This window comes from Taurulus bubalis, assembly GCF_910589615.1.
Source record: "Taurulus bubalis genome assembly, chromosome: 6".
Classification (NCBI taxonomy): domain Eukaryota; kingdom Metazoa; phylum Chordata; class Actinopteri; order Perciformes; family Cottidae; genus Taurulus; species Taurulus bubalis.
The window spans coordinates 27,640,590-27,657,659 of NC_136594.1; the positions used below are offsets into that span (position 1 = coordinate 27,640,590).

At 41.8% G+C, this 17,070-nt stretch overlaps 1 protein-coding gene across 1 annotated transcript; it reads left to right on the forward strand.

Moving 5' to 3' along the window:
• Positions 1-49: 49 nt before the first annotated feature.
• Positions 50-8,142, forward strand: p2rx3b (purinergic receptor P2X, ligand-gated ion channel, 3b; the record flags this gene model as incomplete). Its single annotated transcript, XM_079219403.1, has 12 exons — positions 50-171; positions 1,940-2,075; positions 2,938-3,009; positions 3,289-3,355; positions 3,553-3,646; positions 3,830-3,907; positions 4,001-4,142; positions 4,505-4,641; positions 5,857-5,950; positions 6,470-6,535; positions 6,779-6,856; positions 8,017-8,142. 12 exons carry the CDS (start codon positions 50-52, stop codon positions 8,140-8,142), a joined length of 1,212 nt encoding a protein of 403 aa, XP_079075529.1.
• Between the last annotated feature and the right edge of the window lie 8,928 nt (positions 8,143-17,070).

The following is a 17,070-nucleotide window of genomic DNA, read 5'->3' on the forward strand; positions in this document are numbered from 1 at the left end:
TACACAAACACACGCTTACTTTATGTTTACTCACACGCGTACGGCTAAGATGTGGTCTTGCGTAAAAGACTTCTTCACCTATGAAACCACTAAGTCAGTGGTAGTGAAGAGCTGGACCATCGGCATCATCAACCGTGTCGTCCAACTCCTCATCATCACTTACTTCATCGGGTGAGTATTTCACTTCATTCTGGTGTATTTTAGGTTCATGCAGTATTTAATTTGGCCTGGTTGGATCACACAACACTAGCTGTTACTTACAGAAATGTATATTTATAAGACATTCATATTTAATGCAATGGGGTAGCCATGGATTATCATATAACTCATCATGAGTGTTATCACATCACTGTTAATTATTCCAATACTGTATACATTATATCAATTCAAAATGCTAATATTCAAATATCGAACTTGGTCTTTAATCACTAACAAAAATATTCAGCTATACTGCCTAAGAAGGGCAACTTCTCCAAGTTTACAGTTTAGAAGCACTAGAAGCATGTTATTTGTTTTTATGTAACGACATGTAACGCAAAGTGTTTTAAAAAAATTAAAAAATAAAATAATTATCAAATTAGGCATTAATTTAACTAAATTGATGTTCAGGTTGGCATATATACATTAAAATGATCCTATTCTGTTGCTATGTAAAGGTGTATAAAACTTGCCTCGGACAAATTTGCTCTTACTGTACATTTAAAATCTTCCCATAAATTGCAATTTTCACAAAGCCTTGTGTTAACAAATTAAGGGATTCTTATAAGACAAATACTAGAGAGCTTTTCATTTGAAAAGGTTACAGGAATTGTTAAATTGATTAATATTTTCTTCACGTCTGTCAATTCAATTCAATTCAGTTTATTTTATATACCCAACATCACAAATACAAATTTACCGCGGAGGGCTTTACAATCTGTACGCATAACATCCCTGTCCCGGGACTTCACATCGGATCAGGAAAAACATATAGACATTGAAACTGGAGTGAAAGGTGTATTGTTGCTGGTATGATGTCATTATGATCATCATCGGATCATTCATGCTGCGGAAAACACAGGCGGTGTGGCTGTTCTGACATGATAACATGGACGCCGAAATAGAAAGAAAGCGGTCCAGGGCGTCAGTGGTAAGCGGCTCAACCTTTGGCACACAGCTTGTGGTCACTTGCGCCATGAAGACTTTCACATGTCCAAGGCAGTGAGCTGGAGCAGAACCAAAGGGATTGTTGAGTGATGGGAGCAGTAGGCATTATCCATTGCTGTAGATCACTTTGCCATCAATGATCCTGATATATGGAAGTGTTGGCTTGATCTGATACGGCAGCTGCTGATGGTCGCCAGCTAACGACACACAAGTCATCGTTAGTACAAGTGACTAGTTTCCCTTTAGGTTCTGTGAGTGGCAATTTGCAAAATGCTGCCTGTAAATGTTCTCTGGTAGGATAGATGCAGAAGCTTCAGTATCTACAATTAGCTCAAGTACCTGGGAATTTCCTTCTGGCGCTTCAGTGTTGACATTACAGGTTATCGAATCACAAGCTTGACATCGTCAACACAGAGCAGAACTAGCTCTGGGAACACAATGTCTCTCACTTCACTCACTGCAGATTTGCATACCTTGGCAAAATGTCCCTTTCCCCGCAGTAATTGCATTGTTGCAGCTGGACAGTGTTTCATTATTAGCTAAGTTATTGTGAGATCCACAGTCAGGGCTTGTCCACTTAAAGATCTTCTGCCTTTTGTAACGTATCTATTATAGCGTACCACTCGTAGCATAGTGGACAGGTAACACGTCTACTACAGTCAGCAGGTGTTCCCGTGTGTGGACACCTGCTGAGGACACTTTTGAGAGCCATCTTGCCATTTACTGCACAGGGATAACGTTTCAGTTTTAGCTCAATGTCACATTTTCTGTTATTTTTGTGTGCGTGCTTCAGGTGGGTGTTTGTCAATGAGAAGGCCTACCAAGTGAGAGACACGGCTATTGAATCCTCAGTGATGACCAAGGTCAAAGGATTTGGAATCTACAATAATAAGGTCATGGATGTTGCAGACTATGTCACTCCTACACAGGTATGGATGAATGGATGGGGGGAATAGATGGATGATGGATGGGGTATGGATGGACCCGTACAGCGCTTTTCTAGTCTTCCGACCACTCAAAGCACTTTGACACTACATGACATCATTCACACACTGATGATAGGAGCACCATGCAAGGTGCCACATCAGATTGTCAACCATTCATACACCGTAGGCGCAGCTACAGGAGCAATTTAGGGTTAAGTGTCTTGCTCAAGGACACATCGACATGGGCTGGCAGAGCCAGGGATCGAACCACCGATCCTCTGATTGAAGGACGACCCTGCTCACCACTGAGCCACAGTCGCCCATGGATGATGGATGGATGATGGATGGATGGGGGGATGGATGGATGAATGGATGATTGATGATGGATGGATGGATGATGGATGGATGGATGGGGGATGGATGGATGATGGATGATGAATGGATGGGGGATGGATGGATGATGGATGATGGATGATGAATGGATGATGGATGGATGGATGGATGGATGGATGATGGATGATGGATGGATGGATGGGGGATGGATGGATGATGGATGATGAATGGATGATGGATGATGGATGGATGGGGGATGGATGGATGATGGATGGATGATGGATGATGGATGGATGAATGGATGATGGATGGATGGATGATGGATGGATGGATGAATGGATGATGGATGGATGGATGGATGGATGATGAATGGATGATGGATGGATGAATGGATTGATGGGGGATGGATGGATGATGGATGATGGATGGATGGATGGGTGGATGATGGATGATGGATGGATGGATGGATGGATGGGCAGGTGATTGTCAGGAGTATACAGTCATGGTTATGTGCTCTATATGTGTTTTTCAGGGAGCTTCAGTCTTCTGTATCATCACCAAAATGATAACCACAGAGAACCAAGTCCAAGGATACTGTCCTGAGGTCAGTTACTGTCACAACTGCAATACTACAACAAGTATTCATACCTCACAAATATTAATACCTCTACCACCAATAGTGAAATGGATGACAGGCAAAGGACGGTACTGTAGAAAACATCCGGACCTTGCTGTCACCGGTGATGTGTAGTTTGGCTCAACCACACAATATATGCATATGAGGGCGCAAATCCGTATTATGAGATCCCAAAAATGTGTGTGTGTGTGTGTGTGTGTGTGTGTGTGTGTGTGTGTGTGTGTGTGTGTGTGTGTGTACATCCAGAGTGAGAAGTATAATTGTACACTGGACAGTGACTGCAAAAGGCACCGCAACAAACCAGGAAGTAATGGTGAGAACTTCTTTCTGTTTCTTTTTCTTCTCTCAGCATATTTTATCAAGCTTTTGAACATAATTGACAACAACAATTTTATAGATGTTGTTATTATTATTACATGTATACATATGTATTGAATTACTACATTAGAATCTGTGTTTATACATTTTGGGGTTTGCAGTTAGAACAAAAGCTTTTCTTTTTCTGCTCAGGAATCATGACAGGGAAATGTGTTCCGTTCAACGCCACCGTCAAGATGTGTCAGATAAAAGGATGGTGTCCTGCAGAGATCGACACCGTCGACACGTAAGACGATACTGTGCATGTGATAGAGAGCGAGTTGGACAGAAATGTGTCCATTGGTAGAAACTGAGCCTGAATACGATAATAATCAAACAGAGAAAACTGTTTTACGGCTTTTAACACAATGTGCACAATGACTATCTGTCTGTTCTCTTCTTCTATGATCCTCCCTTCGCCTCTCTTCAGTCCGCCAATGATGGAGGTGGAGAATTTCACCATTTTCATTAAGAATAGCATCCGCTTTCCAACCTTCAACTACACTAAGTATGACAATTTTGATTGTAAATGCCATGATGGTAATGACGACGACACTAAAGTCTGACGTTTTGATTTGATGGTATGTCTGTATGTGTGCAGAGGGAACTTCCTGACCACCATCACTAAGAATTACATACAAAAGTGTAACTTTGACAAGGTCAACAACACCTACTGCCCCATCTTCAGAGTGGGAGACGTGGTCCGCTACGCAGGGCAGAACTTCACCAAGCTGGCAAACAAGGTAGAGTCAGGAGTCTGAGTCCAGGCAGATGGCTTTCTGGTCTCTCAGTGCTGATCATTACAATGACACAGCATTTCCCCTTCAAAACTGTGTCAACAGTATGTAGTTGAAATCGAGAACTACAGAAACAGTGTGAAAAAGTCCGGTCTCTTGTGACTTAAGTCTAAAGTCAATTTTCAAGTGTAAACGACTACATCAGACAACACACTGAGCCCCTGGTCAGTAACCCCTGGCGTTCTGGCAGTTAACGACCTAATCTGGGCCATTGCCATTTATATATATCGTTTTACACAAAATTACCATATAATAGCTGCATAAAACCAATAATAGTAGCAGCTCTTGTGTTTTGAACATTCTGCAAGGGGGGAATGATTGGAATAAAGATCGGCTGGGTATGTGATCTGGACAAGTCCGATGACCAGTGTAACCCCTCGTACGAATTCACCCGACTGGATGCCATGTCACAGAAGAACGCTGTCTCACCAGGCTACAATTTCAGGTATTTAGCTACACAGTAATGTATATTAGAAACCTTATTTTGTTATATTTGCTCAATATATTTGTGCCTGCAAAAAGCCCAAATGATATTAAAAGACAATGCCCACTCAAACACAGCCTGGTCACCCTGCTGCTGTCTGGCAAAAGATACAGAAGTATCAGCTTCTGTACCACAATACTCTATAGCTTCCTTCCTCAGACTGTGAGACTTGTAAATTCATCCCTTTCCCTCCACAAATAATATAGTTTCGTTATTTTCTCATGTGTGCTTTTCTTATGTTGCAAAAAACAAACTGCATTTCGTTGCGCAAAAATGACAATACAGTAACCTTGCAACCTTTTAATATTGCCATGCAGACATTTCAGGCAAGACCCCTTTCTTCAGCATGTATTCTGGCAATTTCTCAATTAATATACACAGTTAGGGTAAATTATAGGTGACTGCAACCAGTGTCTTTTTTCCGCTGTTTACTAACAGCTACTCGTCTGGGTAGTCGCCATGGGAAAGGAGGATATCACCTTTTTCTCTTGCTAATTTCCCCGATTTTATTAAATTATTTTGGTGATAGTATAAGCTTTCCTATAGCAATAACATTTGGTCAACATTTCCACTTTGACCCCAGAAAAATCAAAATACACTACTTGTTCTTAGAAATGAAGGCTAATCCATGCGAGAAATTGCAAAGAAATTGAAAATTTGTCTGGGTGACCCCAAACTTTTGAACGGTAGTGTATATATAGTCATATTATTCTGCAATTGAGGAACCCTGACCATGTTAAACAGTCTTTGAACTTTCCTTTCGTGCTAAAATAACTGTATCGACAAGATGTCATCAACGCGCGGCCGTATACCGCATCAGCAACATCTTTGAGCTTTTCGTACGTGTCTCTGTCTCCGGTTGGAAAATACTAAACCATTCAGTAACAGAGGCTACTGTCACCCTCATGTTCAACACCTTCATGTATTGATTGTGTTCATTGTTTGTTTACATGTTGTATCAGGCTGTTAGAGCTTTTACCGTTGTGGTTATTTGCTCTCTTGGCCCTTTGCATAGTGCTACTACTGTATGCTTTCAAATGTGATATACGAATAATTTACTTTATAATTTACTTTATTTCTACACCTAAACTAATGTGTCTCAGTTGCACACTGATCCATAGGCTTAAAAGTGTTTTTCTTTAATATAAGACTGGTGTGATTTGTCTGTCTGGACAGGTTTGCCAAATACTATAAGATGGAGAATGGGACAGACTACCGCACTTTGGTCAAAGCCTATGTTATTAGGTTTGATGTTCTGGTCAATGGAAATGTGAGTATATAGTATATATATATATATATATATATATATATATATATATATATATATATATATATATATATATATATAATGTGTGTATCAACGTGTGTATAATACTTTTAATTAACAATGAATAAATAGCTATGGATATTAATGTAGTTGTTTTGACACCTCAACATGGACTTGTTCCTCTTTATAATGTACAAACATAAATTGTATGGCACCAGTTGCTTTAGTTGTTTCATGCATAATAATTCTACTCCTTTTAAACTTCTTGGGTAGGCCTGTTACAAATACCTTACAGAATTGCAGAATAATTGGGACATTGAGATAGTAACCGTCCTCACTCCCAACACATCAAATAACGCTGTTTGGTTTGTGCCCATTGGCATCTGACACCGACCCTCATGTGACACATGCAATAGTTCAGGGTGAACAGACGTTATTTATTGTACTACAACATGGATAACGTGCTAGTCATAGCCAAGGGACTGAAGCCTGCTGAGATAAACTACTATTCTTACTCTGTAGGCCGGGAAGTTTAACATGGTCCCTACACTCATCAACATTGTGGCAGCCTTCACGTCAGTGGGAGTGGTGAGTTTTACGTATACTTGACACAACCGGTGTAAAACAGCTCATTCATTTCATAGTTTTGTGTTTTTTCTCAGAACTGATATGGAGCCAGACGTTCTTATTTTACCTCTGTTTTTGAGTATTATCTCATGACAAGTTGATCTTTGCTGTGTAAACATCGGAAATGTGGTTCTGTCTACTCTTGCTTTGTTGAATGCTTTATGAATGAAGGTGATTATTATTATTATTATTATTATCATTTAGGGCACGGTGTTGTGTGACATCATCCTGCTGAACTTCCTGAAAGGAGCGGAGCAGTACAAGGCCAAGAAATTTGAAGAGGTAAAATACCTGCTCTTTCTTATTGGTTATCACAAATATGTGAAGCATATTTTAGCTATGTAGAGGCGGTGAAATCTCAACCCTTAAAGTTGTTACATACGTCCAATATTCACTCCTCTTACCTCTGTTTTGGGCTCCACTATGAGCATCAGCTTTCTCCATTGTGTCCATCTGCAGTTTGGTGCTGAGCAGGAAGTATACAGAAGACTTTTAGAGCTTTTTCACAGAAAACTCCTGCCTGCTAGGCTAAAAGACTCCGTATAGAGAGAGGAAGCAGAGTCAGGTGCTAATTCTCTGCAGCTTTGTTAATAAAAGCAACACTTCATTTTCCCTTTAGTTAGATTCAATCATGTTATCTTTATCTAAACTAGTGATTAATGTACTTCTAACCTCCAAAAGGGCAATAGTTTAGGAACTGAAAAATAAAAGTAAATCTTTAATTCAGCAAACAAGCCACAAATATTTTTGTTAAAATAAAATCCTCAGTCCTCATAGTCTGAAACCGAGGCGAGGCCGGAACCTTTAAAACAGCCTTGTTCAGACGGCCAGCTCAAATCCGTTTTTGGCATCTCTACATTGTATCTAGATTGATTTTTGAAAGTCTGTACCTAAAAAAAAAACTCATGGAAATGTGACGTTTGAAGTGCGATTCCAATCGGATTTCTACAGATGCGTCTTATTCCGGCCGCTTTGGCGGCTCATCTCGGATTTGAAAGTATGGAGGTGCTGAGCAGAATCCATGTGCTATGGAGAACAACTGAGGAGGACAACACAGTACATGGCACTAACACTTTCACTCTCCTTTGCCTTTCTGCTGCTTGGCCCTCCATGTACCAATGTACAACTGATGGTGAATGATTGCTCATTAGAAAGCCATGTCATAAGTGTAGCAACATAGTTATTGAAACCTACGTTGTTACCGCAGAAACCCATTCAGGTGTCTTGATGTCCGGACACAAATCCAGATCACTCGTATAAAACAATGTGAACAGTCTGTCTTCTGATTTGAGAAACTTGCAGTCTCAACATAGCCAAAGTGGTTTAGAGACCAAGGCCGATCTGGACTACTACAACATGGGTATACAAATCCCCCAAACTGGAGAATTTAACAGATGGCAATATGTGTGGTAACATGTCTCCCTCTCTCTCGCATACTGTAGGTGTCGGACAGCCCACTGGATTTCCAAAGCAATGGGTTTTACCGCTCCCAGCTGTCACTCAGACATAGCGAGACCATGATGAGGTCCAATGACTCGGGGGCATTTTCTATTGAACATTACAGCTAAATGGACAAGAGCAGGGAGCAGTGGACTGAGAAAGACAGACATGGGTTGGGTTTCTCTCCAAAATGTTAATGTTTTTAAACTTCATACATTTTTATACATTAAAGAAAACCTTAACATTTTCAAAGTAAAAAACATGTGAAGAACCTTTAATTGTTGCTTGTTATTCTTAAATGTTTCAAATCACTCAAAAACAAAAGCAAAAGTGTCTTTGCATGGTGACACTGGCTCAGGATTTTCTGAGCGGGGAAAAAACTGTTTGTTAGGAGCATAATATAACATTCAGAGCATTTATATCTCATCAAACAACTATTGTCTATTTAAAGCTATAGAGGACTATTTAATACCTGAGAGAGAACAAAGTCTCTCTCCCTCTGTGTGTGTTGTTGTCAGAGCTTCACCTTGCTTTGTTGACATAGGCGGGACGGTACCGTGCATGCCTTTTAGTGCATGTTAGTGCATGTGAGCGTGTCCCACTGATTAGCTCACAGCCGTCGCTCTGCACTGCTCTCATACAGCGGTTACAGCTGATAACGCCGCCCCAACCGACAGCGTTTAATATTGATGCTTACCATCCACCCTCCGGTTCGTCCTCAGGTAAACGCTGTTAGCTCCATCAGCATGGTTGCCATACTTTGTACTGTTAGCGCTGTTAGAATTGTTAGCTACGAGCCATCGGCTCAGATGTCGCCATTTTGAGGGCTATTGAGAGGCAGATGAAATGCTTCGAATGTTGTATGTTGCACCTTTAAAAAATGAAATTAACCTGAGAAAAATTTCTGATTTGAAACTAATGTAATGCACCACTGCTATATGAAAGGTATAAAACAGGAATAAAGACAGCTGGCATGAATTAATTCACTCGCTTGGTCTTCTTTATTAACTCTCTTGTGGTTCCTTATCTGATAGATTTACTCGGGGTAATGGATCTGCATTGTGGTTTAGTTTGTTAAAAGCAGCCATTTCATCTTGGACGATAACAAGCTGGATGAAGAGCACGCTATTCCTAATGTGTGTGTGTGTGTGTGTGTGTGTGTGTGTGTGTGTGTGTGTGTGTGTGTGTGTGTGTGTGTGTGTGTGTGTGTGTGTGTGTGTGTGTGTGTGTGGAGATCTATACTAATGAAAAAATTTGTATATGCGCCTCGTCTCAGATATCTTCACAGCACTGTGTCAGAACTGAACACATGTCTGGCAGGACCCACGATCCTTCTGCTATGAGGAGAATAAAACACGCTTGCTCGTTTGTATTTCTTTAAACCAATCCCAATCATCTTGGGCGGTGCTAAGAATTGGATGCAAAGAGACCTTGCAAGATAGCAGGAGAATGCTGTGTGAGATACACGGTTAATTCAATTCAATTCAGTTTATTTTATATAGCCCAACAGGCTTTACAATCTGTACACATAACATTTAAAGTTTGAAGTTAAAATTGCCCTAAAGATGGTCTATCAGACATACAGCAGTACTTCTGGGGTCAACTGGAAGCAGGTTTCACACTGTGAAATCCCAGCTAATGGAAATGAGCCAAATTGGTTTTAACTTCTGTGACATTTATAAAAGATGTCACAGTCTTTACAAAATTATAATATGAATACGTAAAGAACAAGAAAAGATATGTATTGGCGTGATGAAGAGGAGGGGATACATATATATGGAGGAATGGGGGATGGATGACACATATGAAAACATGGAAAAGATATTAAGCCGATGCTGTGGAGAGAAAGGAAGATGATTCAATAAAGATAGCAAGACCATGTGACGTCTTCTCATATTCCTGATGGGGCATCTTATACAGTAAAGCCAAGCAAAGCCTTTTCCATCCAGGAAAAGACTCTCCCACCCACAACCTCACTATTACCATCAACAACTCCGTGTTAGCACCAACCCCGACTACCAGGACCCTCAGTGTGAAACTCGACAGTCAACAAGCACTGTGTATGTGCTCGCAACTGCTCAACAACCACAGTGTCCGGTGATTCATGTCTGTTGGGATACACACATCGCCGTTCAAAGGTACGCAGGACGTAAAGAGCAGAAGAGGAAGTGAAGAGTCCTTCTTTTTGAGCGACCAACCTGTGGTCCTGTGAGGACACTCTGTGTGGGTAAATGTGTTTGATGTTATTTCTGTACAAAACAAGAAGTCAGAAAATCAAGGCCAATACTTTCTGAAAGCATTGTCAGTTCATCCTACAGGGATTTGTTTGTTATCGTTCATGTTTGAGAACATTTCCTGTGTGTGCAGTGCGCGGTACTAAAAATACCGGTTTGAACCTGCTGGCTGGCCCTTCTTTGTGGAGTTTGCATGTTCTACCCATGTCAGTGTGGGTTTTCTGGGTTCTCTGTCCTCCCTCCACAGTCCGAAGACATGAAGGTTAATTGATGACTCTAAATTACCCTAACCTTTACCTTAGCGGGTACTGTTCTATGCATTCGTATCACATGCAGTTCTGTGTTTTGAGACTAATTCAATGCCATATAAAACAGTGGATAAATCCCTCCAATTCCTCCACCTCTCTGAAACAAAAACCTCATTCTTAGAGCTGAAAACACCAGCACTGATGTTTCCACTATCCTCTCGCCAGTCCTCAACAGCAGGACTGACAAAGTAAAACCTGGAGGTGATAAAGCTGCACACCTGATGGCTCAGCGTAAATGGACCTGTACGAGATCTTTTCTAGTCTTCCGACCACTCATAGCGATTTCAAACTACTTGTCATCATTCACCCATTCACACACTGATGAGAGGGGCTAATGTTGCTCATCAGGATTAGCTAACATTCATACAAAGGACCGTGGCAAGAGAAAAACTTCCCTTTAACAGGTATAAACTTTGTGCAGAACCGGGCTAGGGCGGCCTTGACTTGTTGGGTTGAGACCCAGCAACAACAATAATAGCAAGACAGCTGTAATAATAATATAATTAGGTCTAATAGCAATAATTATAGCAGCGGTGGATATAATAAAATGACAGTAATGAACGCAGTAACAACACAAATAATAATATAACTATGACTACTGCTACTGATAATAGCAGCAGTGGATAGAATAAACTTTTCCCTTGGCTAAATCCTGCTACTCTGTCATGTTGTCTGAGCTACGTCACCATGGAGCCCACACTGTCACTAACTGCTGCTGCTTCATGTACATGAAAGTGCTCGCAACAAGGCTGATGGATTCTCTTCAGTGCCGGGTCATGATTTCTGGAAAGAGAAATTGCTGTTGAGTTTTTCAAGTGTATTTTGTTGACCTTTTATATTGGAGAGAAGACAGACATCTCTATATTCGATATCTCCAACACTCTACAACTCACACCAAAACCATTTAGTCTTATGAATAGCTCTACATATAAGATGAAGAGTATTTATTATTTTTGTGAACTCTCCCGAATGCCACTCTGTAATGTCACATCAGAGTAAACAGGGGAACAAACACTGGGTGTGAAATGGTTCAATAAACCATGCAACTCGCAACACTGTGATCATCTTTATTCCTGGTATTATTGCAGGTTTACAATACTGTGCATTTCCTCAGTCTCTATGGTTTGCATGACTCTTCACTGCTATGTGAGTGAAATATTTCTTCCTCACATGTCAGCATGTTGGCTAAGAAAGACGGACTGACCCACTACTGGCATAGAATGTTGTGACTGTCGATTTAAATCTTACAATTCACTTAAACACACACACATAAGTGAAAGTGAATTTCCAAACAGTATCTTTGGGTGAAGGTCCCATTCTTTGCAGAAGGATAATGTTACAGACTACCGTGATGACATGAACATGAAGGTAAAGTAATAGTGCTAGTATTTTAAATGATAAACAGAGTTACTTGATCATGCCTATTGTTCTATTGTATGCGCCGCTTGCTCCGCTTCCCCTATGCTCAACCCTCTTCCTGTTCACCTGTAACCTTAAAACACCTGACAAACATGACCAGACTAGGTACATACTGCCATCTAGTGGTCAAAATGTTTTAGTCTCCAACTGTACACATGCATAAGAAAAACACGCTAAACGGCTCCTACACCAGGTAACATATAGGATGGGTTAAGTGCATAGGCTAAATATTACTGTGTGTGCTATACTGTGTACATGTGTGACAATAAAAGTTGATTTGATCTGATATTACCTGGAGGCTGAGGAGATTGGAGCTGGGCTCCTCCTGCTACTTTCCACCAGGCTCATGCTGGGCTTCTTTTCCAGTCCAATGATCCAATGATCGAAGGCCACATTCATGAAACATTTCAAGCCTGAGCATAGATCCACACTGGTGAGACTACACATAAACTGTTCACGTATCACATCAATTAAATGAAATTCGCAGACAGTATTCACACGATTGACACAAAGGTTTTTCAGTGCAGTACATCTGTTGGGGTAATTGAGAAGTATTTGGTGTTCTTATTGCAATGGGGGAAAGAAACCGAAGACTGAAGTGAAAATGTCAGATGCAGATTGAACCATCAATGTGAAAGAAAGGCCCTTTAAAAGATGGCTGTCAGCCCCATTCTACGTAGTTGTCTTTGTTTAGATGAAGACCATTGAAGGTAGCCACATTCAGCTGTTTCCTCATGAACTGTTTGACCTCCGGATAGAAGAAGACGTTATCCTTTATTAATCCCCTTTGGGAAATTATTCTCTGCATTTAGGGCTTGCTCAAAACACGTTGACATGCAAACTATGGGAACCTTGCAGTCGCAGGACTAAGGTATGAGCCACATGTATTACCTTATTGTATTACCGTGAGATAGACTTAACCTACCTTTTAACACTTGGCCTTTCTGCTTTACATGGAGGCAAACATTGAAAAACTGCTTGTCTTTTTTCGACCCCCGATGGGAAATGGGTCATCTCAAAATCAGCCGTTGTTTTTTTAATGCCATGACTGCCCCTTTAGTTTAAGAGCTTTATGGACTTGCCAACTGCCAAGGGGGTTCAACACACACACACACACACACACACACACACACACACACACACATACGCAAACACACACACACACACACACACACACACACACACACACACACACACACACACACACACACACATGGTGAGTCACAATCCAAATCCTTGTGTGATTTGCTGGTGGCAGGATTATACATGTGTTATTATTTTGGAGATCGTGGTGCGTGTATGTGTGTAGCGATCTTTGTGAGGACCAATTTGAGTTTTAGACCTTTAGAGTGAGGACATTTGTGTTTGGGACAGACCAAAGTACAATGTTGTGTGTGTGTGTGTGTGTGTGCGTGTGTGTGTGTGTGTGTGTGTGTGTGTGTGTGTGTGTGTGTGTGTGTGTGTGGGGGTTTATTCTCATAGCCCCTGCTGTCATTTTAATCTCCTGTGTGTGTGTGTGTGTGTGCCCACATTATGGGAATAATCATGCGCACGCACGCACACACACACACAAGCATAAATTACTGTGTCAGTGTGTCACATGAGAGGATTAAAACCTCATGCCAGAGACAGTTTATGTGCCAACCATGCTTATTGACAATAAAACATATATTACCAAGGAGTTATTATCTATTGCAGCTCAGTCAACAAGCCCCGGACTGGGTTCTGCTGTGCTGGGGAATACATTTAATCACGATTTAGTGCAATCGTGACGTTTACTGTAAGGGGAGGGGAGTCAGGGCTGGAGAAGCAATTGAATACGCGTGCGGCTTGATTGACAGCCTTGACGTCCAATCATCGCTATTTTTATTGCGACAATTTTGCTGTTTAGACACTGACATTAGAGTTTGTAGTACTGACAAATATGTCGGCCTCTGGGAATCTCTTGGCCACCAATAGTATGGGCATATGAGAATACCTAACAATTGTTTTGGGTATTATATTCACTGGTTTTTCTTCTCTAAAACGTCCGTATTGGTGGAGCGGCCTGCAAGACAGACGCGAGCTATTTTAAAGAAGTAAAAAAGAAAGAAAGAAGCCAAGCAGCTTCCACCCCTAGCTAACAGTTACCGTCAGTGAAGCTAGCTGCGCGTAACATAACAGCGGACGTGTCTGTGTCCGGCTAGCCAACCGTTTAACGTTAACGTGTTCCGTACTATCTGGCTAACCACCACAGCGAGACCCGCACCGCTGAATGAGTTGTACGGACACCAATGGACGAGCTGCCCCTGCAGCTGCTGATTATCCCGAGAGGAAACAACACCAGTGTGTGGACCCAGAAGGAGCGCAACACCCCTCCTCACAGGTGAGGTTAATTGTTAGCCTGCTGCTAGTAGTACGAGCTAATGTTAACTATCACATTAATAGAAGCGACCGTAAGCTAGCGCTACTCCGGTTTCCACCGTTACGGTGGAAACCGGAGTAGCTTATACGGTCGCTTCTATTAATGTGATAGTTAACATAACCTCATATTGTACACTGAGCCTGACAGTCACACGGACACCACGTATTTGCTTCGGTGGAGCTAGTGTTGCTGCTACTGTGACTCATTGCCGTTAACGCTAACATTAATAATCTCCACCCTGCTTTCGTTTCATCACGACGGACCCGCTAACGTTTCAGCCGGCGTCTTATACCGCAAACCGGTCGCTATTATGACACAACGCTAGAATGGACTCTGTAGCTCATTTGTGCTCCTCGTCCCCGGTCTGTAACGGTATCATCGTCCCCACCCCGGCTTCAATATGACCCGCTGTCCAATGGGGGCGAAATGTCTTTCACTTGTATGCACAGGACGTTTGGCCAAATTGTTTCCCCCGAAATCCTCATCAGACGTTTGCCTGGGGAAGGCTTGTTTTGCCTATCGGCTTGCGGATAATCAAACCAAGATGGACCTGCTCGATGATGGTGATACCGTTAGCTGTTACACCGACGCACAGGAGTGGGTTCCCTAATGATCGAGAGAGGGCTTCAAGTGTAACGTACGTGAAGAAACGTGTACGCGAGCTCAGCGCACATCCGCCCCACTACATTGTGAGCATTCATATGTAGTTTGGCGTGCTGCTTGTTTTCAAAGTGACTGGCGCATCTTTTTTTCCGGGCTGAATCGTGTCCACTGAGCTGTCAAACCAATCGCTGCCTCTACTATGGTTGTGTGTCACCTGGCTGAGCTGGAGCTAGAACCCTCTGTCTGCATTGGAGACCCCGGGAAGCTGTTCAGTTTCCAACCGACGCTGCGAAATGGCACGAAAATGTAACTCCAGACGTGACTCGTGGTTAGGAAGTGAGGGTCGTTGGCATCGTTAGACCGGTTTGGTGCATGTCGCGGTGCTTTCACTGCTGTTGGTGCTGCCGTCACTGCAGCGGGCCCCACACACCCAGCGTGCGTGTGTGCAATGCTGTAGGCTCCTTTTCTAGATGGGAGAAGGTGCGTGTGCGTGTGTGTGGATTTTCTAGCTTTTGCAGCCTTGCAAATATAGACAGAGGACAGTCTCTCTGAGATCACATGGACAGGGCTAATGGTTGAATGAGTAAATATCTTATATCTGAAATCTCCATGGGGCTTGAGGAAATGCAAATGAGGTGGTGTCTGTTCAGAATTCCTCGATGGTGTAGGTTTGAGTAAAGAGAGAGCCCTGATGAGGTAGATATCTGATTCTGTGTGTAGTAAAACAGTAATGTGATAAGCTGTGATGTATTGAGCAGCATATCAAAGCAGATGTTTTTGTTGATTACAGATACGACCCAGTGACATATGAAATGGTTTCGTTGAGACGATCTCTAGTAGTAAAAGCGTTGTACTACTACTACTGACTGTTTCGGTTTACTACTAGGAAATGGCCTGATAAGTGGAGTTTTTTTTTTTTTTTTTTTTTTTAGGAATCCTTTCAGATTGAGTTGATTATTTGGAGTGATAAAATGCTTTAAACTACGGCTCTCTAGTTGCCACTGTAGCTTGATCGATACTGGATTTTTAATACTGATATCGATATTTGGGAATTTAGAAAATCTTTCACTATATCAACTGATAGTCATAGTATGTGACCAAGATTCATGAGCTTGATATTTTACTGTTGAAAAATCAACTTGTCTGTGTTCTCTGTTTGTAAATGACCTAAAACCTCCAAGATGAACTGATTACATTTTAGTGGTCAAAGGTCACTGTGACTACACACGTTTCTGTCCATACCTAAAGAATTAATATGCTAATTATCACAATTTCACACTATTGTCTAACAGTCAAAAAAGAAAAGAAAAGTGATTACATTTTGAACAGTCATGTATGACAACTGCAACATGACTGGTTAAAGGAGACATACGTACTTACTTATCATATTGATCCAGAGATATCTGCAGGCTGATATCGGTCAATATATCAGCCTGGTCAGCCAGCGGTGATGCTGTCTAACGTGAGTTAGCAAAGACAGAACGGACAAAGACAATGGAGAAAACGGCTAAATGTGCCTCTACCTGTAAGTTGCATTATAACATATATGTTATACCATTAGAATCTTTAATCTAAACCCTTGTTCCTCTCCTTGCTACTGTAGGTGCATCTTGACCAACCATCGGATTCACTTCTTTTTTTGACCCAGGACGAACTGTTGAGGTTGATATTCAATAGTTTTATCCATGTATACGAAGCGATCCAAATCAACAACCCAGGAGGCCGCTGATCAGCACCTGCTTTCGAGGTCGGAGAAGGATACTTCAAACCTGAAACACCTCAAGTTACCAATGGCCCCAGAAATCCTTAGCTCCCACATTTTTTCACATTTTTGTTGAGGTCATTTTTAGGACTTAGGTTGTGGGAGGGTTTTATCCAAGCCTCAGAGCTCTCCGCTGGGGAAGGAAGCAGAGGAAAGGCCCTGGAAGTCCCCATAGAAGAGGGCAAACTTGTAAACGGCTCGTAACTGGAAGGCTGGCGGTTACATAACTAACAGGCGCGGCCGTCCAGTAACACAGTAACAAGGAGACTGGGGGAGGGCTGAGTTGTTCTATGTTGCCAGTGCAGGCTGATGTATGAGATGATCCC